The sequence below is a fragment of the Rhipicephalus sanguineus genome, chromosome 2 (genome assembly GCF_013339695.2).
Source record: "Rhipicephalus sanguineus isolate Rsan-2018 chromosome 2, BIME_Rsan_1.4, whole genome shotgun sequence".
In the NCBI taxonomy this organism is placed as follows: domain Eukaryota; kingdom Metazoa; phylum Arthropoda; class Arachnida; order Ixodida; family Ixodidae; genus Rhipicephalus; species Rhipicephalus sanguineus.
Window position 1 is genome coordinate 51,420,167 of NC_051177.1, and position 25,193 is coordinate 51,445,359.

The window sequence follows — 25,193 nt, forward strand, 5'->3', positions numbered from 1 at the left end:
ATTTCAGAGGAGGTCGGCGGGGATCCCTTCGGATACCGCAGCCTCCACAACGCGCTGGATGAGCGGCGTTGGTCTTCAGGCTCGGAGGCACGCAAGAGGGACTCCCACGACTGTGGGGTGCTTGTGTTGTCTGTGTTGTAGTGCGTGCACGTCGTCACGTCACATGGTGAGATTCCCCCGTTTAGCGGAAGCTGTACTCCGGCTTGACATAACGACTTGACAATGAACTCTAGAAAGTGCGTGCACGTCCACACCATATGTATGAGTGTCGCCGCATATGAGCAATGTTTGCACCTTGGCGCTATCTGTTCCGGAAAAATTCTGCTGTATAAGAGGGGGTGTGGGAAGCTGCCTGCCTGTAGTTCGCGCCATTGTACGGCCTCGCGTCTTGTTAAAACGTGGTGCGCAGGAGAGTATACGCATCTTCCGAGCCGGTAGTAGTGGAGGATGTCCGTATAAGTGGTGAGTAGTGCGTCGCGCGGCATACTTGTGTCAGGGGAAGCGGCGCGGTGAACCCTACACTCGGCTCGGCAGCTAAGATCTCGGGCGAGTGTGTGCACCTGGGCGTTTCCGCTCAGCGACTCGTGGCTGGAGCCCTAAGGAGTAAGCGGGATGTAGAATGTAGAAGAGGGGGGGGGGGGATCAGAAATTAGAATGTGTAATGCCTGGCGCAGGCCCGTAGCCAGGAATTTTCTTTCGGGGGGGGGGGGGGGGGGGGGGCACTTGCTGAAAACCTTGACTTTTTGAGAAAAACACCTATTTCTAATATTTATTTTGAGTAAAAACACATATTTCACCAAATGTTTTTAGGGGGTGGCCTAGGGCACCCCCCCCCTGGCTACGGGCCTGGCCTGGCGACAGATTCGGCAGGCATTGTAGTTGCGGATCGCTTGTTGAGAGTCACTGATGACAACTTGGTAGCAGGGTCAGCTAGCGCAAGCGCGATGGCAACCTCCTTTGCTGCGGTGACCGTTTCTGTTTTGCGAATGCTGCATGCTGTGAGTCAGCTACGGTGGGGGATGAGGGCTACCGCCACCATCGCTGACTTTGAGGGGTGGTAAGAGGCGTCCGTATACGTGACGTCCGGACGTCCGCTGAAGCGTTTCTCGAACTGACGTGCCCGGTCGGCCCGTCTCTCAGCATGGTGTTGCGGATGCATCCGCTTGGGAATGGGAGGGATGTAGAGACTTCGACGATATTCTGGTGTTAGGTCTGCATAGTTGGGGCCGCCCTCGTTGGTGAGATCCCAACTTTGCTGCAGTATCGCTCGGCCAGCGTGTGTGAGTGACAGCCGCTCATATTGGGCGGTGAGGGTAGCGTCCGAGGTATTCGACTCCCGCAAAGTCGCAAGATCATGTGCGTCTGCCTCGCTGCAGTCCATGCCATTGGTGTCGTCGTGGGATTCTTCAGCGAGGGAAGGAGAGCGAGAGCGCCCCGCGTCTAGAGCCACAGAAGCAGAGGCGGCCATCGGCCGCTGGTGCCACGTCAAGACGCCGGAGGCGTCGCTGCTGCCTACTCGTCGCAGGAGAGAATGAGGCGCGCGAGAGGGGGAGTGGAGAGGGGGATGGAGAGTGGAGAGGGGGATAGGGTGAGGAGAGGGGGAGCGGAGAGGAGGTGTGTGGAGAGGGCTCGCGCATGCGCAGCAAGGGTAGTCACGCCGCACACCACCGGATTGAACTGCTTCGCATTGAGCTGCTTCGCAACTAAAGGAAGTGACAAAGCTTTTCGAAGAACAAGAAACCGAATTCATAAAGCTGTTCGCATGCAAGAAGCGCAACACTAGCTGGTTTTCGCTAACGCTATGCGCGCCGTACGCTTTGCCTGTACTTACCAGCTTTTCTTAGCTCGTGAAATGGGATGCGCATTTTTGATCTTTGCAACATTCCTTTTTATGTCACGGTGACGCGCGCTGCATCGATGTGCCCAAAATTGTTAGAGACCGAAGATGCAGCTTCGCCTCAACGACATCTCCGTCTTAACATAATCTCATTGCATATGCGTAACTAATATGCATACGCAAGAAGGACGTAAACAAAACAGAACTTTAATGCAAGTTACACTTGTGTAAGATCAAATTTCCAATCGCTCTCCGCGCAAGCTTCATACGACAACCAATATCGCGCAGTTCGAACGGCAAAAGGTCACCATGGCAACATCGTGCTTAGCGATTATTCGTAAATACGTAGCAAGCAGGTAAACAGATACGACGAAGCAAACGTGCTTTGGAATTTAGGAATAGTCGAGAAACTTGAGCGCACGGTACTCGCGGCGGAATGCTGCCGCTTTGGCGACGTTTCGTGTTTCGCAACTTTTACATTAGTACCATGTGCTCGCGTAAACAGCGCTGTTTTGAATGCGCGTTACGCGCGTTCCACCCAAGAAGCTGCGAGAACCAAAATCCTCGCAGGATTTTGTCGCTGCGATTTCACTTCGCAAGAGCGCGCATAAATGTCGACACGCTCGAGCAAGCTGTCAACAAAGTGCGCTTTCAACTATACACGAAAATGCGACAACGAATGCGCGTCTCCGAGTTTGTTTAAAATGAAAAAAAAAACTAAACCGTGTCGGTGCCATGTAAATCATCTTCAAAGAAAGCGAGTGGTTTTGTTTGGTTCTCTCGGTCGCTTTTCGTGGTGCTAGAATGTTTGTCCCCAATGCGAAAGCTAGATAATGCGAAGGGCGCAGCCGTGTTCCGTGGCACCTCGGTCGCGAAACGCCGTTTTGCTCTTCCAGACGCATCTGCTATCGTCCAAGATTTTGTTTTTGTGTGTGTGGGCGTCAGAAGGTTTAGGGGATTTGGTAGAGCGCTCGCGGGAATCGCAGCCATCCTTCTGACGCGGGTGCGATAGAGGGAGATTGCGGTGGCGTTCCAAGTCCACGCTTACGCCGGTGGAGGCGATAAGGTCGCGGGATCGAATCGGAATTTCGATGGAAGCGAAAATTCTTGAGGCCCTTGCGCTTAGATTTAGGTGCACGTTAAAAAACCCCAGGTGGTCGAAATTCCCGGAGCCGTCCGCTACGGCGTCCCTCATTATATCGCGGTTTTGTGACGTTAAACACCAGTAATTATTATCATTAGTGGAGACAATATACTTATGATAATAATTGTTGGAGTTTTACGTCCCAAAACCACGATATGATTATGACAGACGCCGTAATGAAGGGCTCCGGAAATTTCGACCACCTGGGGTTCCTTAACGTACGTGCACCTGAATCTAAGCACAAGGGCCTTTAGCATTTCGCCTCCATCGAAACGCGGCCTCCGCGGCGAAGATTCGATCCCGTGGCCTTCGTGTCAGCAGTCAAACACCATACTCACTAGATCACTGCGGTGGGTGTAGGCTTATTACGAATTGGCTTACGCTCACTTGTACTGTCATTGCAGATCAGGGTATTAAAGTTTCTGCATATTGCAAATGTACACAAAGAAACGAAAAGACACTACCTAATACCCTCATTGCCACAAATGTACACCTTCACTTGCGTCATTCCTTTGTTAGGCCTCCTCGCATGCATTTGTATAATCTCCTGATGGTTTCTGCGAAGTAATTTTCTCTCCGCATTTTTCCCTAAACAGGAAATTATCGCGAGGATATCGCCGTTATCAGTTTGTCGCTTGGCGCTCGTGCTCTCACTTGTTTACGCACCTTATCGAGTGGAAGCCAGATATGGCGGCCACGATGACGTCAGCACTAACCACCCATATCAAATGGCATAAGGGCAGAAAAAGCGCGAGTATATAGATCACACTAGGCGCGCGTATACCTTGGTGACGGACGTACGGTGTTCTCGATGTCGTCACTGGCGGTCGAGGTGTGCCTCTCGACGCTGACCTTTACCTCGGCATCGTTGAGAATTCTGCATAGCGCGTCGTCCCGCGGAAGCAGTAGACGGGTCGGTGATGGTTGCCTGGCTGCCTCCTTTTGAGCCTGTTTCAGCCATGGAACCTCGGCTGCGCGTGCATTGCGAGGTGGTGAGTGTAAAGCGCATGTAAAGCTATGTGCCGGACGTCAGCGCAGAGGATATATGTACAGCGAATAAACATTTAAAAATATGTTAATGTTCCGATGGCGGGATTCGAACTCTGGACCTCAAGTAATAATAATAGTTGTTGGGATTTTATGCCCCAAAATGTATCTGCCACGTTGGTCTAGTGGTTATGGTGCTCGGCTGCTGATCCCAAGGTCGCGGGATCGAGTCCCGGTCGCGGCGGCCGCATTTCGATGGAGGCGAAATGCTAGAGGCCCGTGTGCATGGGTTTTGGCGCACGTTAACAAACCCCATGGGTGGTCGAAGTTTCCGGAGCCCCCTCCGATATGGCGTCCCTGATATCTGTGACGTTAAACCCCAACAATTCTTATTGTTACGTCCCAAAACCACGATATGATTATGAGAAACGCCGTAGTGGAGGGCTCCGGAAATTTCGACCACCTATGGGGCTCTTTAACGTGCGCCTAACTCTATAATAATAATAATACCTGGGCTTAACGTCCCAAAACTACGATATGATTATGAGGGACGCCAATGCGCATAAATCTATGCACACGGGCCTCTAGCGTTTTGCCTCCATCGAAAGTCGGCCGCCGCGGCCGGGATTCTATCCCGCGACCTGCGGGTCAGCAGTCAAGCACCATAACCACTAGAACACTTCGGCGGGTACAGACCTCAGGTACAAAGTCCTATCCACACCCGCATGCCTCAGCTGGTGGTGTATTCCTCGTGCAAGCACGCGCATTCAGACGCTTGGCGAGCTTTGCACAACGCTGCTAGTTTCCTCAAAAATATAACTTGTGTAAGCCAGCTCGTCGAGACGCTTGGCGCGTTTTCACAACGCTCGTCGTCGATTCGCCGTTATGCTGTTCGCACTGACAGCGATAGCTAGGACCGGTCAACTTCTGCTGTAACTATATTATAACGCGGTGTGCTTCAAGACTTCTGTGACAGCGCAAAGCTGGCTTTCAGATTATGATTGTTCGCGCTTATTTGTGCTAACGCAGCTTTCCATAGCGTAGTCTCCTTCGCAGGCAGAAGCACAACTGGGCATGACGCGAACAACGTGAATCTGCACGACGAACTCGCCGAAAGAAATTTAACCTTAGTTGCCACATATTCCTCATGTCCTGTGGGTGTACCATAACACAAGCATACTGCCATGATTCTCAGACACTCCTCACATTCATAAGAATACCCAGGCTGCTTTAGGTCGGCTTTCGGTAGTTCTGAAACATTATTTACTAAGGCGACTTTCCTGGGGACCTCTTAGGTGCTTTCCTTACAGAGGTAACCGCCCTGCCATGCTCCTTCAGAAGGAGAACTTCTCACTCCGCACTTTGCGTCCTGTGATGGTAGTGGCTGGTTCTGGCCGACTAGCCGGCGTCAAAATAAATACAGCCTTGTTTTCTCTACCGACGCTCCACTCGTTCAATATTTCTCTACCGAGAATTGTTCGCGGTGCATATTGTTTAGCGCGCGTGGCTTTGTTACCTCGCGAAACGTTATTGCCGCAATAGTCGGAGACATTCTCCACCAAGACACTTGCAATCTCAAGAGCAGACACTCGCGACCGAGTTCGCAAGTAAAAGTACCTCCTATGACGGAACTCTTACACTTTAAGAAAAAAAAAAGAAGAGTTCTTTGACTCATTTTTGAGGGTTTTGCTTGCCACGTATATGACTGTCTTTAAAGAGAGGCGTCAACTCTCTTTGGAGATTATTATACTCCCTTCGGAGAGTCGTGACTCATAAGGGAGTTAACGTGTCTCTTTAAAGACAGTCGTATACGTGGCAAGTCAGGACTCACCGATACGAGTCCGACATCTTTTTTTTTTTTCTTAGACATCCAGTAATAACACACTACCCCTGCCCCACTCCCTCCAGGTACACTTTGTATGTGTTCTTTTCGGCGAGTCCTTACTTTCCACTTATACGACTCTCTATAAACTTATAGAGACACGTCAACATTCTTTTGGGTCCCCCGACTCTCCCATTAGAGTTTATATAATTTCCTAAGAATGTTGCCGCGTCTCTTTAAAGAGAGTCATAGAAGCGGCAACGTAGGCCTCATAAAAAAAAAGTCTAAGGACTTTTTTTAGAGTGTATAGTAAAAGTTAACAGAGAATCCTGACGCTGCAATAGTTAAGCTATCATACTAATATTAGGCCGGATATGACTTTATCTAACCATCGGGACAACGACTTCAAACGCTGCTGCCGTATTTGTAGCGCTTTACCTTACTAAGCTTCAAAGAAAATTCTTCTGAAGTGACAAAATTTAGTTTCCTGAATTCTTGCACTTATAGAGCAATAAGCGGTGTCCTTTCTAAGTAACAGAAATCGATCTCGAAGGTGATGCTTCTGGTGAGCTTTAAGGGCAGGAAAAGTAAGGGCACAGCCGGAAAAGCGTCATATTTGTTATGTATTGAACACCACTTATGTTTTGTTAGATACGATGACTCTGCGAAATCACAAGGCCATTTAATGCCATAGGGACGACGTTTAAGGTACGTCACACGCATATCCCCATCATACACGCGGCAGCTGACTCTACATCCTCGCTGCTTTCGTATACGCTAGAGTCACAGCTTGCTTTATTGATAGGAGGTGTCTAAAACACGACGGAAATGATGTGGTTCTGGCTCCTCCAATGGAATCTAGCGCTCGAAAGTAGACAAAATCATAGCCACTGAGATTTGCAGCTTCCACTCTGAGGAAACAGTCGCTAAGAAACTAGTATGGACACCTCCTTTCCTTGTTTTTATTTTATTTTATGGTAGAAAACTATGCTCTCCATCTAACACTTGCTCCCTCTGCGGATCTTGCTGTAGATGACATTGACTCGTTCTTCACTGAAAAGCTACGATGCCTCAGACGCTAGGATTGGCGCGAGCAGGGGCTATACTCCGTTTCATACATAAGGCGCAACCCTGTGGAAGCTATGCAAGAAGCTCGCCCAGCAAAATGTGCAAGTCTGCATGTCTCGCACTTGGATACCGTCGTTGTAAGCGTGGCCTCAGCGATTGGCTCCGGCTGCGCTCTACTGGAACTAATCGCGGAGGAAGAGACACTAAGCGACCCAGAACAACCCAATGACAACCGTATAAATAACAGGGTTTGTTTATTTCTAAGGCGCAAAGCATCTTCATTTATTACTCAGTCTAAAAACAAAAAATCACATTACAAGTGAGTGAGTGAGTGAGTGAGTGAGTGAGTGAGTGAGTGAGTGAGTGAGTGAGTGAGTGAGTGAGTGAGTGAGTGAGTGAGTGAGTGAGTGAGTGAGTGAGTGAGTGAGTGAGTGAGTGAGTGAGTGAGTGAGTGAGTGAGCGAGCGAGCGAGCGAGCGAGTGAGTGAGTGAGTGAGTGAGTGAGTGAGTGAGTGAGTGAGTGAGTGAGTGAGTGAGTGAGTGAGTGAGTGAGTGAGTGAGTGAGTGAGTGAGTGAGTGAGTGAGTGAGTGAGTGAGTGAGTGAGTGAGTGAGTGAGTGAGTGAGTGAGTGAGTGAGTGAGTGAAACAACTTTATTCGGTCCACAACAGACGCGAGTAAATTCAACGGCACCTGGCTAGACCCACTCGGGGACCATCAGGTTAAACCTGACGGCCCTCGCGCGGGCCCCCTGAACGGCCAGGATTTGAGAGATTTGGCCCTGGGCCCTCATGAGCTTCTTCATTTCAACTTGAGTGAAAGGGAAGACCGGCAGAGGCGCAGCCTAACAGGACGTGCTCGAAGTCCGCATAACGGTTGGTAAAATCATTGAACTACTTGGTGCGAACACACCTATGCTGCAAGAAGTATCGCTAGCTTCCACAGCGTTGCACTCGACGCGTGAAACGGAGTATAATGAGACTCAACTGGAAAGCTCCTGGGAGGGCGAGGCCGGACTCTTGCGGATGATGTGCACGGCCACCTCTTCGTGCACGGGCAGTATTGTATGCACGACGGTTGTCTTGGACGTCGCCGTCCCTGTTTGGCGAGGTGAGCCGTGGTACGAGGACGCGCCAGATGACTCCGAGGAGGGCGTGGACTCCTCCTTAGTAGTTTTGGCCCGGATGACGTCTGGCGAGCACGACGATTTCTGCGTCCGCTGGCGAATGCAAAACACGTTAGACAACGTTTAATTTCTTTTTTTTTTATTTTTATTTAATGTGACGTACTTTAAGGGAAGTAAACGGGAGTTTCAGAAGCGGTTTCCTGGGTTAGCATAAAATAATTTTCAAAGCGAAAGATTGGGAACAAAATTCTCTAGTGATGCAAAGCAAAACATACGAATTATCCCTTTAAAGAAAGAAACAGAATTAATCGAGAGGCCTGTTTTTTGTTAGACACCGCTCTACATGCTATGTAGCTGCCGCCATACATTAAAAGCTTTGAGCTGTACGACAATTCCTTTTTGAAAGCTCGTCACTTTTTTTTTTTGCGTGGGACTTTCTGCGAAAACTACTACAATACAACCATGATGCCGGAATTGTACAGCTACAGTTGAAATCATGCTCAGTGCGTGGATTTCACTAATCTGGGTATTTACATAATTCTCGATTCCAATATATTTTCTTTTAATTTAGTTGTTACACTTTGTCATTCTAAACACAGAAGTGCTGGCAGTAGCTGAGAACAAGCGCTGTCATTGCGAATTATGGCACGTGTAGGGAGATATATTACTGAATATCATAAATTTACACAAAACTTAGTCATCTTAAAGTCAGACGAACGAAATGCAGTACTAGATATTCCTCAACCTGGTTACTTCCCTGCATTTTTGTAGTAAACTCTACGGCTTCTTGTTAGGCACTCTTCTGGAGCATGGCCGCAATTATTCCTTGCAGTCGCACGGTAAGCGGCGACCGAGCGCTGAGCAAATATCTGCATTCATTTGGTCGATGATATATGGTATATTAACTACGCTTTATAACTCCCAATAGGATGGGTCCTCGTCGTCTAATCACGCTCGAAACGTAGCCCGTAGTTCGACCGTAATTAAAGCGTTGGGGAGTTTGTTCGAGAGGGGATATACGAACCTACGCGGCGTGACACGTCCGAAGCATATAGTTTTAAACGGCTTTCTCCCTGTAGCTGAACTTCAATACAATTTCGATCTCGACAGGCGCGTCCGCTTTGTTCGTGCCAACTACGGATTAATAATGTGGTTAATGCGACTTTTTAATACAGAAAACGCGAGTGAGATGACTGGAGCACGATTTTGCCTTCCCGCAAGTAAAAAAAACACTAAAATTGGTGACATTCGGAACAAGCCTCCGAATTCGAATGAGTGTTTACATTTTTTTTCTTTAGTATAACGACTGCTGTGAGCGATTGCTCGTGATAACCGCGTCATTTCACTGGAAATGTGGCCACTAAAGGCAATGATGGCTCTGACGTAAGCATTCGAGTCAAGACTATGCCAATAAGGCACGAAGTGTAGAGGCTGGAAACGGAAGGTACAAGCATTCCTTAGCCCTAAGTTTTCGCATTTCAATCCGCGCGTACTTTCCAATTGAAAGACTTCTACAGTGGGGCCAACAGTGAATGAATTCTCACGGCGAGCGTCCCGCGTCGGAGAGGCATGCGCCGGCACGACGCTGAAAGTTCGTTGAGGTTAACGTACGAGTGAAAGCGGAAATCACTCAAATCACTCAAGAAAAGTAAACCCCACTTTCATGACTACATTGTGTAGGCATATAAATGCTTTGAACGTAGGCCCCTATTCACCAGCCCTGCTTGGGAGGCCGTGAGGCGTGCACGGGAGCCGAGAGAAGAAGAATGCCGCCCCACACTTATGCAACCTTAGCGCTAGGTTGCAAAATTGAGTTACTGCAGACAATCAGAAACCGTAAATATATATATATATATATACTTAAACTGTTTGTGTGGGATGCAACAAGCAAGTTACCAAGATCCCGAGCTCCGTGCATTTTTCTGCACTATGATTACTTATTAGACGTATATATTACACATTAGAACTTAAAACTATGCACTTCGTTATTTTTGAGACGGACTGTAGCCTTTCTAATTCACCCATAAGAGACCGCCGTGGGGTGCGTAGCCAGGCAGGGCGAGGCGTGCCTGTTGACACATATGCCGATTCATTCATTCATTCATTTTCACGTTGTACAGCAAGCTTGGCGCTATGAAGTGGCGTTGGTGGTGTTTCCAGATTCTCTGTGTTGAAAAACAAATTAATTCGGCACTTTTTTCTATATACGTTTGATTTTCTTTTCTGTTTAATCATTAGTTCATACTCCACATATTTAAAATTTCATCTGGACAATTCTTGGCCAGTCCCACAGTGTGGATAGGAGTCATATGTGAAGGAACATCACCATCATCGGCCTCCTTAAAGGGGCGGTGCCATCAAATCTGCGGCTTGCGCGTTCTTTGCTGAAAACGTTTCTTATTGCTCTAGGAAGCATGACACACGCTCCAAGATTCCTGTATTCTCGCTAAATAATGTGATATCGCCTTATTTGTATGCACGACTTTTGGTTTCGGTTTCCGAGCGCCGAGTTGGACAGTGACGTCACTGTGTAGGAAGCTTGAACACGTGGGCGCACAAAGCTGTGACGCATGCAGTAGTGCATCGTCTGCTCTCGTACACACACGCGAGAAACCGTCCGGATGCCTTCAAACCCCGCTAAAATTCTCTAATAGAGAATACTGGCGTATACGGAATTCCGGTAAACGCAGAGATACCTTTGCGCAGTACTGGGTTACCGGACGATGGTACCGGCATCTTGTGACGCTTCGTGCAACCACAATAATAGGTGCGTTGCTTTGTTTTCGCCGAGTGAACGTGGCGAAAAAAATGTTTGAAAAGGCAACGTATTCGGAACGACGTCGCCGCTGAGAATTTACACCAGCAGAGAAGTAGAATACACTAGATTTCTGCAACAATTCTGTGCTTGTCTGGTTCATCTTAGCGCCGCCAGGTGGCCCCACCTATCCGGTCTAACCCGATATGCTAAAGCGAAAAAGTGTACGAACATGCTAAAATTCTCGAAAGCCGCCTTCGTAGGTTTGCAAAGCACTTTGCAAAATGCAGCCAGTTTGGCTACTTCGGCAACACGCTGAGAAAAAAAAAGTATCGCGTAGGCGTGTAGGTTCGGAGCGATACTCTCTTGGCTTGTCTGGTGCAGCGGAGGCGTGGGTCACCGCTCAATGCACGTCACTCTAATATGGACTGACGTCACTAAAACTTTCGTTACACTTCCTACACAGTGACGTCGGTGTCAGTCGCGCTAGCGATGGGTCTTTATCGCGAGAATGAGCATTTAGGCACACTTTGGAAGCGAATTAAAATATATTCTAAACGTTTGCTTCCAACACTTCGGGCTGAGTCTCCTTGCATAGAAAGGAAGCCTACAGAAGGCTTTTTACAGCCTCAGAGTACTCAGCCTTTTTTTTTTTTTTTGTGCTCCTAGACATGAGTTGAGGGGTGTATTGCTCACTGTAGATGGGGTCATCGCAGCAGGAAACTTGATCCCCGACTTCTTGCATACAAAAGCCCTGACCCTTCTCTGAGCATAAATGTCTCTGCTGCTGGTGGCACCATATAGTGAAACAACAAACCAAAGCGGTATGGTCTCGGCGTACAGCATACACGCACCTGTATGCTCTGTTGGCGTGGCTTGCTCTTGATGAACCGCGGCGGGTGCCGGGGTGCCTTGGCGTCTCTGAGCGCCGCGCCGTGCTCGTCGAGCGAAAGCCGTAGGCGCCTGCTTGCCTCGGCCTTGCGGCCCAACCGAATGGCCGACGAGACGCGACGCGTGGACTCCGACTGGCGACGCTCGCTGGCACTGCGCAGTCCAACCACGCTGCTGCCAGACGACCAAGTAGCGCTGCCACCGGATACTCTGCGCGCAAAACGACTGTTTCGATATCTCGAAAATTACGTACTCTACACGACTTCACGCTCGATTGATGACAATCGAATTATCACTAACAGCCAATAAACACATTAACAGTTTATGGCTACGCGTGCCTGTTGCCACATATTCCCATCGATTTATTTATTTGTTTGTGTGTGTTGATTGATTGATTGATTGATTGATTGATTGATTGATTGATTGATTGATTGATTGATTGATTGATTGATTGATTGATTGATTGATTGATTGATTCGCAATTCTACTTGACCTCACGTGCCGTTGACGGCAATCGAGTCAAGATCTCTGACAGCCAATGGACGCCTTAACGACTTGTTAACAGTTTATATTGCCGCGACATATTGGCCGCATTCAAATAGCGCGCCCGTCAACATGCATACCGGACACTGCGCATCGTATCGTAGTGCCGCGCAGCGACCATCGTGGCACGAGCACCTGGCCGGACCCGGCTCGCACGCGCCACGCGCTCGTGTGCCTCTCGGGGGAAAAAGAAGAGGAGAACAGCTGAACGACATCTTTGGAGCTAGACTGAATCGCAGTTTAACGACCGCAGTCTCTTTGAGTTGTGGGCACAGGTTCGCCCTTAATAAATGCGTTTGTTTTATTAGCCTGTGTGCTTCAGCATCGCCACAATATCGACTAACTGCTACATAGGTTCTGTAAGCGAAAATAAAAAAGTCACAGTTTCGCCGCGAGGGCGAAGCAATGAATGCGATAGCAAGAAATTGGAATGTCACACGAAGAACGAGAAGAAGCTCGGTACTTGCAGCGCCTGTCACAGCAACGCGCTCCAAGTGTCGACAATGGAGAATCAGATGTTCTTAGATATTTATTCTTTTAAACTGCGGCGCGTGGAGTGACCCCCTGCGTTTCTTGCCAGACGGGGGCGTCTGGTGCAAGGTGCGCCCGGTGTTCTTTGTTTTTTTCTTCTTCCATATCACGAGTGGGTACAGAAAAGGGCCACTTTGTCGTGCGCGTCTCAGGGGCAGCTTTCAAATTGAAAGAACGTTAGGAGCACTGCCTGATAGAAAACACGCTCAAGCTCCTCCGAGACTTGCTTACCACCAGCGGTAAATTGTGTATATAAATAGCTCGCCGTGATTTCGCCGGCGCATGCATGGGGCATGGTTGAGTTGTCTAATGCAGCGGGCTGGGGAGCGAGGGGTCGATGGTTCGAATCCCCGGTCGGGTGCTTCGGAATTTTTTTGCTTTATTTTTCTTTGTGCCTTTATATATATATATATATATATATATATATATATATATATATATACATATATATATATATATATATATATATATATATATATATATATATATATATATATATATATATATATATATATATATAAAAATACATATACATATCCGGAGCATGACGGCGACGGCAAAAATCAGCCGAGAGTGTCCATATAAATGCTAGAGCAATAAAAGACACGAACCACCAAAGAACATCACAGGACAAGTGCTACTGTCAACTGAGACTTTAATGCGAGGAAATATCCAGTATACGTGTAGCCCCTTGCAGGAAAGCCACAGCAGAAAGAGCTAAAGAACAAAAAAAAAACAAGAAAGAGACAAAGAGGACGTACTATCGCCTGAGAGGCACCCACTCATGTAAATGTGTGTCAAGAACGTGCACCAGCAAAAGTACAAAAAATATAAAAATTTATACATAGTTACCTCCAACTGCATCAATATATGAGGACTGCGTACAGTATGTAACTGCGCCATACGCGGATTCTGCAAAGTGAAGTTTCTTGCGTGGTTCGTGTTACTTTTATTCTCTCTTTTTTTTTTTTGCGCTTTCAGAAACTATCGATCAGTACCGACTAGCCCTATCTCAGTGCGTGCTGGCAGTTATATTACTTATGCGAGATTGATGGCAACCACGTCAAAATGGTGAGAGTCTTTCATTTTACCTGTACACTCAGTTATTAACGATACTTTATTGTCGGTGTCAAGTGATACAGACAACAGGCCCACGATGAATTATACTGCAATCATTTCTCGAAGTTAACTCGCAAACAATTACATTAATATTCATTATAAGTTAGGATTCGGATACATATAGAAATGTATTATGCTTACCATCTGCTTCCGAGAAAAAATGACGCTAAACAGACATGGAGTGCTTTATCGTCACAGGCGATGCGACGCAACTATGCAGTATGTTTGCAATACCTAATGAATGTAGCACGCTAATTGCGACACACTCCATTATGGCTCTTATTCACCTACGCGTTTAGGCTGAGAGAAAATGTTTTGCGTTAACACTAGGAGAGATTTATCTTGCACAAGCAAATGAACATACTACTCATCTGCAACCGCTGTATTTGAGGAATAAACTTTTTTTTTCCACGTTCATAAACATGCAAGGCGGTAACAAAAACCAAACGTAAAAATTATGTGCCTATGCTGCTTTCCTGTCGCGGAACGATAAAAGGCTGTTTTTCTTCAAGAGGAATGGCACTCCAGTGAGCACAAGCCGTCAAATTATATGCAATCGCACTCACTTTCTGTAGGTGTAAGCGCCGCCAATCAAGAGAAGCACGGCAATCAGAACAGCAGTGGGAGCGATGGCGAACATCATGTTGTTGTGCGGACCGGACGCTGCGAAAGAAAAAAAAAACGTAATTCGAGAAACTCGTGTGTACATTGAAACAAAAGTGAAAGGGCCTGAGTTTAGTTTTCGCCAGTTCTTCAGTCGATTATTTGAGACTTCGACATGCCTGTTAATAGTAATGCTGCAAAAACCGAGTATTATGCCTGGCCTGAAAATTGCAGAGTCACGCGGTTGCCCTGGGAGCACGGCCCTTTTCTTTTCTTTCTAGTACGTGAAATTTCTCTTGTACGTATTACAGGTTTTGTTCCTAATGCCGTACACCTTCACGGTGAATATGTAAGCTAACGGTAACATTAATTTCTGGGGTTGTACGTGACAAAACCACGATATAATCATATCGTGGTATAGCGGAGGGCTCCACACAATTTCGACAACCAGCGGCTCTTTCGTGTGCACCCAGTGCTGGGCAGTATCGAAGATACATATATCTTAGATACTATCTTAGATACTCTTGGGGTATCTTGTATCTGTATCGCGATAAGTCTCGCAAGAGGTGTATCAGTATCTGCATGTCCGATACATTGAAGAATGTATCGTGTATCTTAAAATACAAGATACTGCGATCGCACCATCACCGTGCGAAACAATAAACGTTGGCTGAACGACGCTTCTCAAGCTGATACGGCTGCCACTAAATCACCAGAATAAAACTAAAGGCAGTGACATTATTTCATCTTTCCATCATAGTTTTGCCGCGAGAATAGAGGATCAGCTCTGAGCGTCCCTATTGGCGGAGCAGAGTCACGCAGTGGCGCTCGCGTCGTCTCGATAGACAAGCGCGCGAACGTACGCCCAGCCGACCTTTTGTTTTATCACTTTTTCTTTTTAGTTGTGTCAGTACCGTGACACTTGGTGTATGACATACTGCCGCTAGTAAAAACACACACACAAGAGAGACACGAACAGGACGACAAAAGCGGTAGTATGTCATACAGCAAGCAATACCAACTAGGCCAAGAAGAAGTTCTCCTCGAGTGACACTTGGCACTTAGCAACTGTCCTGTACCGCGTACACCAATGCGCACGGCGCCTCTCGCACACAACCTGATGCTTCTGTGCCATTAGCGAACTTTGTCTTGCGCGGTGCTTCGTTACGAATTCTGAAAAATGCAAGCATTGGGGATCGCATTGCGTCTAGTGGCTTTCACACATCGGAGATTTGAAGGATCTCGTGGATGTAAGTTTGACTTACATGCACTAAGATTAACTTATATGCAAATAATATTCCAACAGCTATAGCACCACCGGTACCGATGGTGGATCTAACAGAACAAGAATTCACATAACAGCTATCTTGGCGTACGTCTCTCCTTCTTTTATTCAAAGAGCTTTAAAATCATAATTTGATTATTAGCAGAAGTTATTTCTTAGCTGTCCTTCTTTTACAATCCGTACATTACATATGATTCTATATAGTTTCTTTCCGGTCTCCTTACTGCAATATGCCTTTAACGCGCTGCCAAGGTAAGCTCTCTGATTTATTCTTGCTGTTAACTGTCTGCGTCATTTCTGCTACTGTTTACATACTCCTAGTCCACTTGAATTTACTGTTATGTAAAGGCGATGTTGGGAGCAAATATATTATAATCCGGGCGCGCCTGGCGTGCACAGTAACAAAAGTTCTGCTTACTACTAAGTAAAATCGTGAAACTGAGTTTCCATTATAATAACACAAATTATTAGGATTCATTTTAAGTATGCTAGCAAATGTATTCGAGAAGCATTGTTCTACCAAATGCTCCGTTTTTCTCATGAGCGTCCGAACGAGCCGTTTTACGCTATTTTCCATAGGCACTGAATTTAATTCTCATAGCTATTAGGGGTTACCCGCCACCGTGGTCTAGTGGTTATGGTGCTTGACTTCTGTCCCGAAGGTCGCGGCGGCCGCATTACGATGGAGGGAAAATGCTAGAGGCCCGTGTACTTATATTTGCGTTTTAGAACCCCAGGTGGTAAAAATTTCTGGAGCCCTCCACAACAGCATCCCTCATAATCATATCGTGGTTTTGAGACGTCAAACGCAACAATTATCACTAGCTCTTGGGGCTGCTGCCTGTACCGTGTTTCTATGCTTATTCGCTGTGGCTGTTATGCAACCGCTTTTCTATTTTACTTAGATATTTCTGTTTTCCTTGTTTAGACTTCCCTAAATTCTTTTACTGTTACTAATCACCAGGTAATCGGAGCTATAAGTCGCATTAGTATGAATAGCGGTGGTGTCCGGTGGCGCTTTGTGCCACTGTACAATACGGCAAAATCGTTTCTAGGCGGCACATGTTCTTAGTGACGTACACGTCCGGTGATCCGTTATTGCGAAAACCGTAATACGTTTCGGGCAAGGTAGAACTGCAAAGTGGTATTTGCAACCATCATGCGCCGGCTTCTTATTGAAGTCCTTATGATTACATGGCAACCCGCTAGCTGGTCGGCAAGCAGAGCAGCGAGTCCCATCAATTACAAAAGCGACAAGCAAAAACCGCTATCAGCGATGTGTGTAAAGAGATGTGAAGTTAAGCAGCTAAAGCAATGCCATTAAATTGCTTCGGAATGAAACCAAATACCTTGAGCAAGAAGTACAAAACTTTTGAGATACTCACGCAGATTCATTCAAATGAAACAAAATTGGTCGCAGTTAATACATTTTCAAGTGAACATTTTCGTGTAGAGGCACTTAGTGCTACATCATATAGATATATAAAAACAAATTTGCGAATGTATCGAAGTATCTTAAGATACAATTGGAATGTATCGTATCGGATACAATCAGTGTTGTAGTATCTTGTATCTGTATCTCAAATACTTCTAGCCTGAGTATCTTGTATCGTATCGCGATACAATTTCAAAGTATCTTTGCCCAGCCCTGTGTGCACCTAAACCTACGTATTCTATCGAGGTTAAGAGAAGCGGAAACAGTACAGCACGCGCAAAGTTGTGCGCTCACGCTTACTGTTCTGATTATTCTTCTTTTTTTCTGTTTCTTTAACTATCTCATTTTTGCCTGTAGAGCTTCTGAACACGCCTTATAATCCCGTGAAAGTAGACTAACCGGCGAGACAGCTTTCGCAACACGACAGTGCAAACAACACATTTCGAGGAACCGCGTTGTTAGCCTAAATCTTTGTGTCGGTGCGGTGACGCTATGTAACGAAACCTCGTGTTGGCATTGCTCACTTACGTTCGAGACACTTGTGCGATTCCGTAAGAACGTAAGGCAGCGGGCAGTAACACAGGAAGTCGACGCACTGCAGGTTGGGGTTCCGGAAGCTGCACTCCTGGTGACTCACACACGACTCGTACATTGACTTGGCTGAACAAAAACAAAAAAAAGGCGGCGAAGAGTTTGAGACAATTGCGTGTTTAAGTGTCTGAGGAAAGAAAAGGGGGCCGCATCTTTTAAAGGGCCCCCATACCTTTGCAAATACAGATAACGAGCGTGTTATTCCCGGTGTATCCCGTCTTTTCGGCACAGCTCGTGACGCCAGCAGTCTTCACGTGATGTCATCAGGAAATAGGCTCTCTATTGGTCCATATACGAGAGACATCAGTTGTGAATTGTCTCCTACCCTGCTTTGCCATGCAGTCGTACGCCCGTTCTGCCTTGTCTCGTGTGACTACCGCGCGCTATCAACTGATTTCACTTCCTTTTGTGCGTTTTTGACTGCGCAAGCGAAGATAACAGCGTGTAGCCGAAGAGCGCGAAACCTTGGCAGGTGAAGCGCTTAGTGCTTACGTTGTCCACGTGTTTATTAAGAAACAAGTGGCGAGGAGAAGATAACGCCCGTAGGAATGCATGGTAGCGAAGATGAGAAACAAACTACTCCCTCGTCTTCAAACTCGTTTTAAGGACCCTTTAAGGATTACCTTTTTTATATATTCCATTCATTTTGTATCATACGTCCAGCCGAGCGGATAAGTTACCGAGTGGCTGATACCAATGATGCCGCGGCCACGACATCATGCCAGCCCATGGCCGAATGGACACTGGGCAGTAAAACACGCTATATCCTCTTCGATAATCGCATAACTCGAGAATCTCATGCAAGCGTACCTCGAACACATTTCTTCACACCGCCTTCGTTGATGAACACGGGCGTCTCCTGGCCGCACCCGCAACGATACTCTTCGTGTTCGGCCCTTCGGTGAAGAGAACGACACATTAACCGTCAAATAAGGTCCATGACTGGAGAGCATCACTGCGATCAGCGCCTACCAAGCGCTGCCGCATTATGACGTTATTACAGTAGCTAATAAGTAATGACGAATAAAGAATAAAATATTATATCAGCAGCGTAAAATCTGTATTACGTAGTACCGTTTCTTGCGCTCCAAGGATGGGTATGGTCATTGCCTATCGCACTTTATTCAGGGTGTGTACAGGTACGGTTTATTCTATGAGCAGAGGACTTTTCGCTAAGGGTCTCGTGCTGGTAACTTAATTGTGTCGGGTTTATAAAACTAGCGTCGCCACAGTATAATTGTGCTATGCGAGTAAAACATGTAACTGCGCCGATCTAGACGTGTGAAGTAGCCTGCAGAAACAAGACACAAAGGGAAGAATGTACAGCTATATCGCAATCCCTAAAACTATGATGTTGCCCTTTTAACAACAAAACACATTAATTAAGTATATATGATCCTCCTTCGTAATGAAAAACATCTGAAAATAAATTGGCTATATTGACAACATCCCACCTGACGATGGAAAGGCTTGCTGTATACACTGACAAGCGGTATTAAAATCAAAATAATCTTTATTTTCATTTTGAGTTTGTGCTGATTCGCTCATTCTCTTATTCGCCGAAGCCAATCAGGCGTCCGTATACAGTGGTACCTAAACTATACACCTTCCAATATTCGTCCCCACTTTACGCACTTTTCTATTTTTGGCTCACCTATACTGATGTGTGTTCGTCTCAGCACATCAACAACGCTTGCATTATGGGTTCAACCTAATTAAACCAACAGACAATGCAGCCAAAGAAAGTATAGGGGCATTATTTGCAGTCTTTTTCGGTGATTTTTCTTGCGTGTAAACCTGTGATCGACCGCCAGCACCGCCCGCAGCAATGACGGCGAGTGTAGAACACATTTTTTTACCAGCTCTGACGTCACGCTGGCACCAAAATAGTGGACGGAAGGACGATCGCCGCTGTAGTTCAATCGGTAGAGCATCGGATCATTACCCGAACCTTTAGGTTCAGTCCATACCAGCGGCAAGTTGTATTTTTGCCCACTTTAATTTTATTAACATTTATATCATGATTACCACATTACAGTTAAAGACAACAAACGACGCCCCTATACTTTCCTTGGCTTCAATGTATGCTGGTTTCATAAGGATGTACATAAAAAATCACAGGGTCCTTATGGAACCGCTTAAGACGATTCAAAGGCGAAAGCCATCTTCCTATTCATTTTCTGCTCAGCCGATGTATTAATCTTTCCCCGCCCCCTTCCGAAAGCTTCCTGCACCTGACGTGGTTTCGCACTGCATCCGCGATCAGCCCAATTTTGACCAAGGGACGATGTCGCATGATGACGCCATCGTGTGAAATCACGTTATGTGACGTCATGATGACGTCGCAGTGACGTCATGATGATGTCACCAGCTTTTGCGGCCCGTGACGTCATGATGACGTCATATGGTGAAGTCATCGCGTGATAATTTTTTTTGCACCACTCGTGCTGACGCCGCCGACGGTTAACTTTCGCGTTTGATGAGGCATCTAAGGCTTTCGCCTAAAGAAAGAAAATGAGCCCTTGATCAATTTCCTTTCCTTCGTTGCATCGTGGGTCTCCCTTACTGGATGCAGGCGAGCCCAAGAGAACTGCTACAGCTTTCACCCGGTCCGCACAGCGCACCGAATCCAGCCCCCGCCGTGCCCATGTCCTTGCGGTAGGTATCGTCGAGTCCAGACTCTGGGTCTCGGGGCAGCGGCGGCGGAGGCTCGAAGAAGGACGTGGGCGATGGCGGTGTTTCGCGGCCGGCAGTCACCTGCGAGCGCCAGCCCTGCCACGGCGAGCCGGGCCGCACTTTTCCATGGACTGCGGCACGCACGGTATCGAAGAAGACAGGACGTAAGAAGACGCGATGAGCATACGAAACGAGGACGCATCGATATCGCCATGGATAGCAGCACCAAAAGAACTACCGTGTGTTCAAGCATCGTACTTGCCCTGACCATGTATTGCTGACCAAGGTTCTGAGCAGTGATGGATATCGAAATTAATGCGTGGCAACCACAAGTCAATAATCGAGCTTTATGAATGTGCGTTGTATGTTAATGTACAGTCGCGACACGCGAGCGAAATTCTAGAGACCGTGGAAGTGGGTGCTAAACTGTATCGCGGTGCCTTCTGAAGGCTTCACGGCATTGTTCGAGAACGTGTACTGCGCACGCGCGTCTGTTCCTACCTGGCAGTCTGCTCGTTCGCTTGCTTCAACCACGCGCGCAACGTAACGTGGGAGACAGCGCAAGATACCACTTATGCAGTCAATGTGGCAGCTGTCTTCGTTACGATCTCATCACTCGGGCGCTTCCATGCGACTGCGGAAGTGACACCTTGCGCGTCCCACGTTACGGTGTTTACGCGGTTGAAGCGAGCGAACGAGCAGACTGTCAGACAGAAGAGGGCACGCGTCGCAGTAAACACTCTCGAAGATAGCCGTGAAGCCGCCAGGAGGCGCAGCAATTCAGTTTGGCACGTGCTGCCGTGGTCTCTAGAAATTTGCTCGGAATTGTACCGCATATGCTAGAGCAGCTAGACAGATGCATAAGTACTGCACTAGGCCCCCTGCTGATAGCAAAAAGAAAAAAAAACAAACTCTTGCCGTGGTCTTGAGTCCAAGCACTACAACCAGACGCCCTTAAGTAGGTAAGCCAATATTAAGTGTCTTGCGGGCAAGTTATCTGTTGAAACACTACTATGAGATGCTGCTCATTCGTAAAAATTATGAAGCTTGGTTTTGGGTCCAAAATCAAGGCGTAAGTTTGACTATCGGAAGCTTCAGTGGAGGCTTTCAGTAAGTTTACACTACATGTGCTGTGCACGAAAATTCATTGTATTAGAGTCTTCTATAAAAGCGGCTGCCAAAGTTGGGAATCGAAATCCTTGACCATGTGCTTCAGCACTGAAACATTATCACTGATACATCACGACGGCATTTGGCAGCAACGCTAGCTGTTTCAGTACAAAAGTGTTGCATGCTGCACTACCTTCTGAAACAACTATCGCCTGTCAACGGCTAACTTCCTATGACAAGCAGTGACCAACCATTTTCGTCGTCCCACTCGGACCTGGTGGCGTCTCTCGGCAGCTGCGCGACATTATTTGGCTCTTCGTCGTCCATAGGCAGTGGTCTGAAAAGAACAACCACGTATATGACGCGGCAAGGCGTCACAAGCGCACAATCTGCACAGATCCACACTAATTGCCGTTTGTAGAAGAAAAACGATGTTTTCATGTTTTTATTCCACAAGACACAAATTCATTTTTCTTCTACTATAAACCACAACAGAAGGACGGAGTGCTGGGCGAGTTAAGAACTCATCTTAGATTGGTGGTGCGCAGAAGAACGATAACACAAGAGGATTTCACCGTGTCCGTGTTCCTTCCTCCTGTGTTATTATTCTTTTGCGCACCACCCATCTAAGATAAACTACAATTCAATCTTCATTCCTTTGGCTTCTACAATGTTGTATTTATAATGAGGTTATAAGGTTAGCTATGATGATAAATGTTTAGACTTTTAAAAAAAATGTTCCTAGTCGAATAAGATAGGACTTGTTAATAAACAGACGGTAAATTATGTTGACACTAGAACATTAGTGCTGATGCCTTTACCCGGAAAGAAATGGGACGTCATTTTTCTTTTTCAATCGTTACATGACGCCTGCACAGAAAAATAAATTGATTTCCAAAGTTGATGTTACTAATTTGTTGTTCTTTTTTTAGTATATCTGATGTATTCGTGTTAGTTTTGATTGCGACAGAGTTGCGCTGTCCATTGTTTTTTACCATTCTATAACTCTGTGCAATTAGCACTGTTAAACACGACTTAATTCTAATACGATCTAATCTATATACAAAAGACACACTTAAACAATCGCTTATTTTCCCGTACGCCGACTGCAGCGCTGTCAAAAGGGCATTCAGGCACTTTCAAGCTGTTCGCAACAGCTTTACGCTTGAAGACTCACCAAACAAATTGTAACAAAATTGTTGGCAATACAGTTTCGATTCTGAAATTGCCAGGCAATGAAGTAATTCCAATTCGTGGTTTTATTTTAGTACAAAAACTAATAAGAGAATGCATGAAAAAATCTGTTCACTTCACGCAATATAAATACGACTGCTCCACCGAGTAGCATTGCTTAAATTTGTTCACAGAGATCAAACAAAAAATATCCTGGAGCTAACGTTTTTACAAGGGGTTTGTGCTCGTACAGGAGCTAACTTAAAACAAGGAAAGCCGGATACGTGCCAGTTTAAAAACTGGAGATAGGTGCAAAAAAACATGGCTGATCCCTCTGTCATAGGAATCGGTATAACACGAAAGTAAAACGTGTCTTCACAGACGTAGTTGAGCGTTTGTTGTGCATTGTTTCGCCCCGAGGGCGAAGGAATGAACGCTATAGCAACAAGTTGTAATGTCACGCGAAGAACGGCAAGCAGCTCGAAACTTGCAACGCGCTGCTGAAGCAGAAAGGACGCACGGAACGAACATACACAGGATGAGCGCGAACTAACAACTGTCACAGCTCGACAGTTAAAGCGCGCTAGTCAAATACAAAGGAGGACGCACGAAACGAACGCACAAGTATACACAGAATGAGTGCGAAATGTCACAGTTGTAACTTATTTGTTTGTGAGCAGCGCGCTCCTTTCGCAAAAGCGGCCGCTGCAGTGAGCGAAGTGACCTTCGTGCTCTCTGTAACTTCAACGCAAACTTGTGGTGAGAGCGCAAGACGTACAAGATAAGCGCGCGCATGAGCGACCACGCCCTGTAGAGGCGCACGCTCATCTCAACGCGTGGGGCGACGACCTTTAAAGCGCCCCCTTCGAGCCCTTCGCGCCATCTCGCTAGTGATAACGAAAACACGCTGATGTACCACCAATCTTTGAGTACCGCCACCAGCAAATGGTGTATATAAATAGCACGCCGTTAGTGTGACGAAGAACCGTCTGTGGTGCCGTCTGTGGCGGAGTCGTTTCGCGCTGCGCGCTGAGGATCGAGGGGTCGTAAGTTCAGCTCCCGGTGACGGAACTTTTTCTTTGCCCTATGTTAGTCTTTATATTTTACAACGTCATATCCGTGACGGAAATGCGTCAGTGGAGCCGTGGTGGACCCCGGCATAAAACACTTTCGTGTTAAAACCCGCAGCCATTATTGCCAAAAGCGGCATATGCATTTTGAGAAACGGGGCGGCAGGTGTGTTTTCCAACCTACGCGCTTCTATCGCGAGAATGTTAGTCTTGCAAGAAACTTACTGAAGCACGGAGAACTGCATCGCTTTACATTGACCCGAAACCATGAGGAGACAAAAAACGGCTAGAAGATCAGCGGGTATCATCTGCAGGAAAGACAGATTAGTTCTTCAGTGATAATCATTGTGATAATAAAGCGTGACGCACGACTATAAACAAATTTCTCTTTCTTCTTCTCATGAGTGACCGCGTTACCTTCTTTACCAATCCTTCAACAATAAAAAAATAGTGTACAGTAATAAACCAATTGCATCATAACAGTTTATCGATCTATCCCTCCATCAGCCCGTGGGCTGATTCAGCTTCGTCCACCGCACCGATATTAGCATTTATATAAGTTGAAAGTACGCATTTTTGCATTCGGAAACGCGCTGACTCGGTACTATGCTGTTAGGTAAGAGTGCAGTACTTCAATGGTAGTATTATTCATAATTATAAAATTTGAGTACGCGTCTTCCTTAAACGGCAATTTAAGCAAAGGGGATAGGATCAGTTCAACTTCAGCGATAAAAAGAGTCTGGTTCCTCGTATGTACCGATAGGACGACACCTACGCATATAAATAGTCTGTATAGGCTCACTTCAATATTGCGGGTACAGATGTTGGTCGTCTCCACACAACTATCCCGTCCCCTGGCGTCCGGTATACGCGACAACGGGAACTGAGGAACTAGTCTCACCGCTACGACGAGAGATGGCTCGAGCGTTTCGACGCTTCCTCCCACCTCTTTCGGCTGCAAGATGTCAACATTAGGGCATTCGGGCATTCAGGTATGGATAACATCCCTTGCACGGCGAGACGTGCTTCCTGCATTCATCAATCTTTCTATAAAGAAACGTACTCGTACGCGTTCCGGTTTCCTAGAATACCTGTATATAATGCATAATGTACAAAGTAAATGTTTTCGTATCAATGGCATATTTTTCATGGTCACACTACCGTCTGCTCTGTCCTTTGTTACGATAGCCAAGCGTTTGAGCCACTACGATACGTGAGCTGTAATCCAGGGCAAGGTATTAAGTTAGCGGTCTCGTTAGGGGTCTATCATAAAACAAAATGTACAATGGAGCACTTTCGCCTCAAGGATCGTCGCAGCAGCAACCGGGCATTGAGCCCCCGAACGACTGATGAACAAGAGCAGTAGCCGCCATGTCTAGCGTGTTTCACCGCCACAACGGGCCAACTGCTTGGAATCAGAAAATAAGCCA

General features: G+C 46.7%; 1 protein-coding gene across 1 annotated transcript; it reads right to left on the minus strand.

The window, feature by feature from the left end:
- Window positions 1-3,749: 3,749 nt before the first annotated feature.
- On the minus strand, window positions 3,750-24,040 carry LOC119381577 (uncharacterized). Its single transcript, XM_037649352.2, has 9 exons — window positions 23,989-24,040; window positions 21,772-21,857; window positions 20,301-20,541; window positions 18,545-18,630; window positions 17,672-17,803; window positions 14,387-14,483; window positions 11,591-11,837; window positions 7,843-8,074; window positions 3,750-3,952 (listed from the first exon to the last, which is right to left on the minus strand). Exons 1-9 carry the CDS (start codon window positions 24,030-24,032, stop codon window positions 3,750-3,752), a joined length of 1,368 nt encoding a protein of 455 aa, XP_037505280.2. The 5' UTR covers window positions 24,033-24,040.
- Window positions 24,041-25,193: the final 1,153 nt, after the last annotated feature.

Excerpts from the sequence above, each read along its gene's own strand:
- LOC119381577 (XM_037649352.2), bottom strand. The coding sequence starts at position 24,032 with ATGGTTTCGGGTCAATGTAAAGCGATGCAGTTCTCCGTGCTTCA. Across the intron at positions 20,542-21,771 it reads CGAGTGGGACGACGAAAATG|TCCATGGAAAAGTGCGGCCC; the intron begins GTTGGTCACTGC and ends TGCGTGCCGCAG. Across the intron at positions 3,953-7,842 it reads GCCCTCCCAGGAGCTTTCCA|CCGAGGTTCCATGGCTGAAA; the intron begins GTTGAGTCTCAT and ends ATGCACGCGCAG.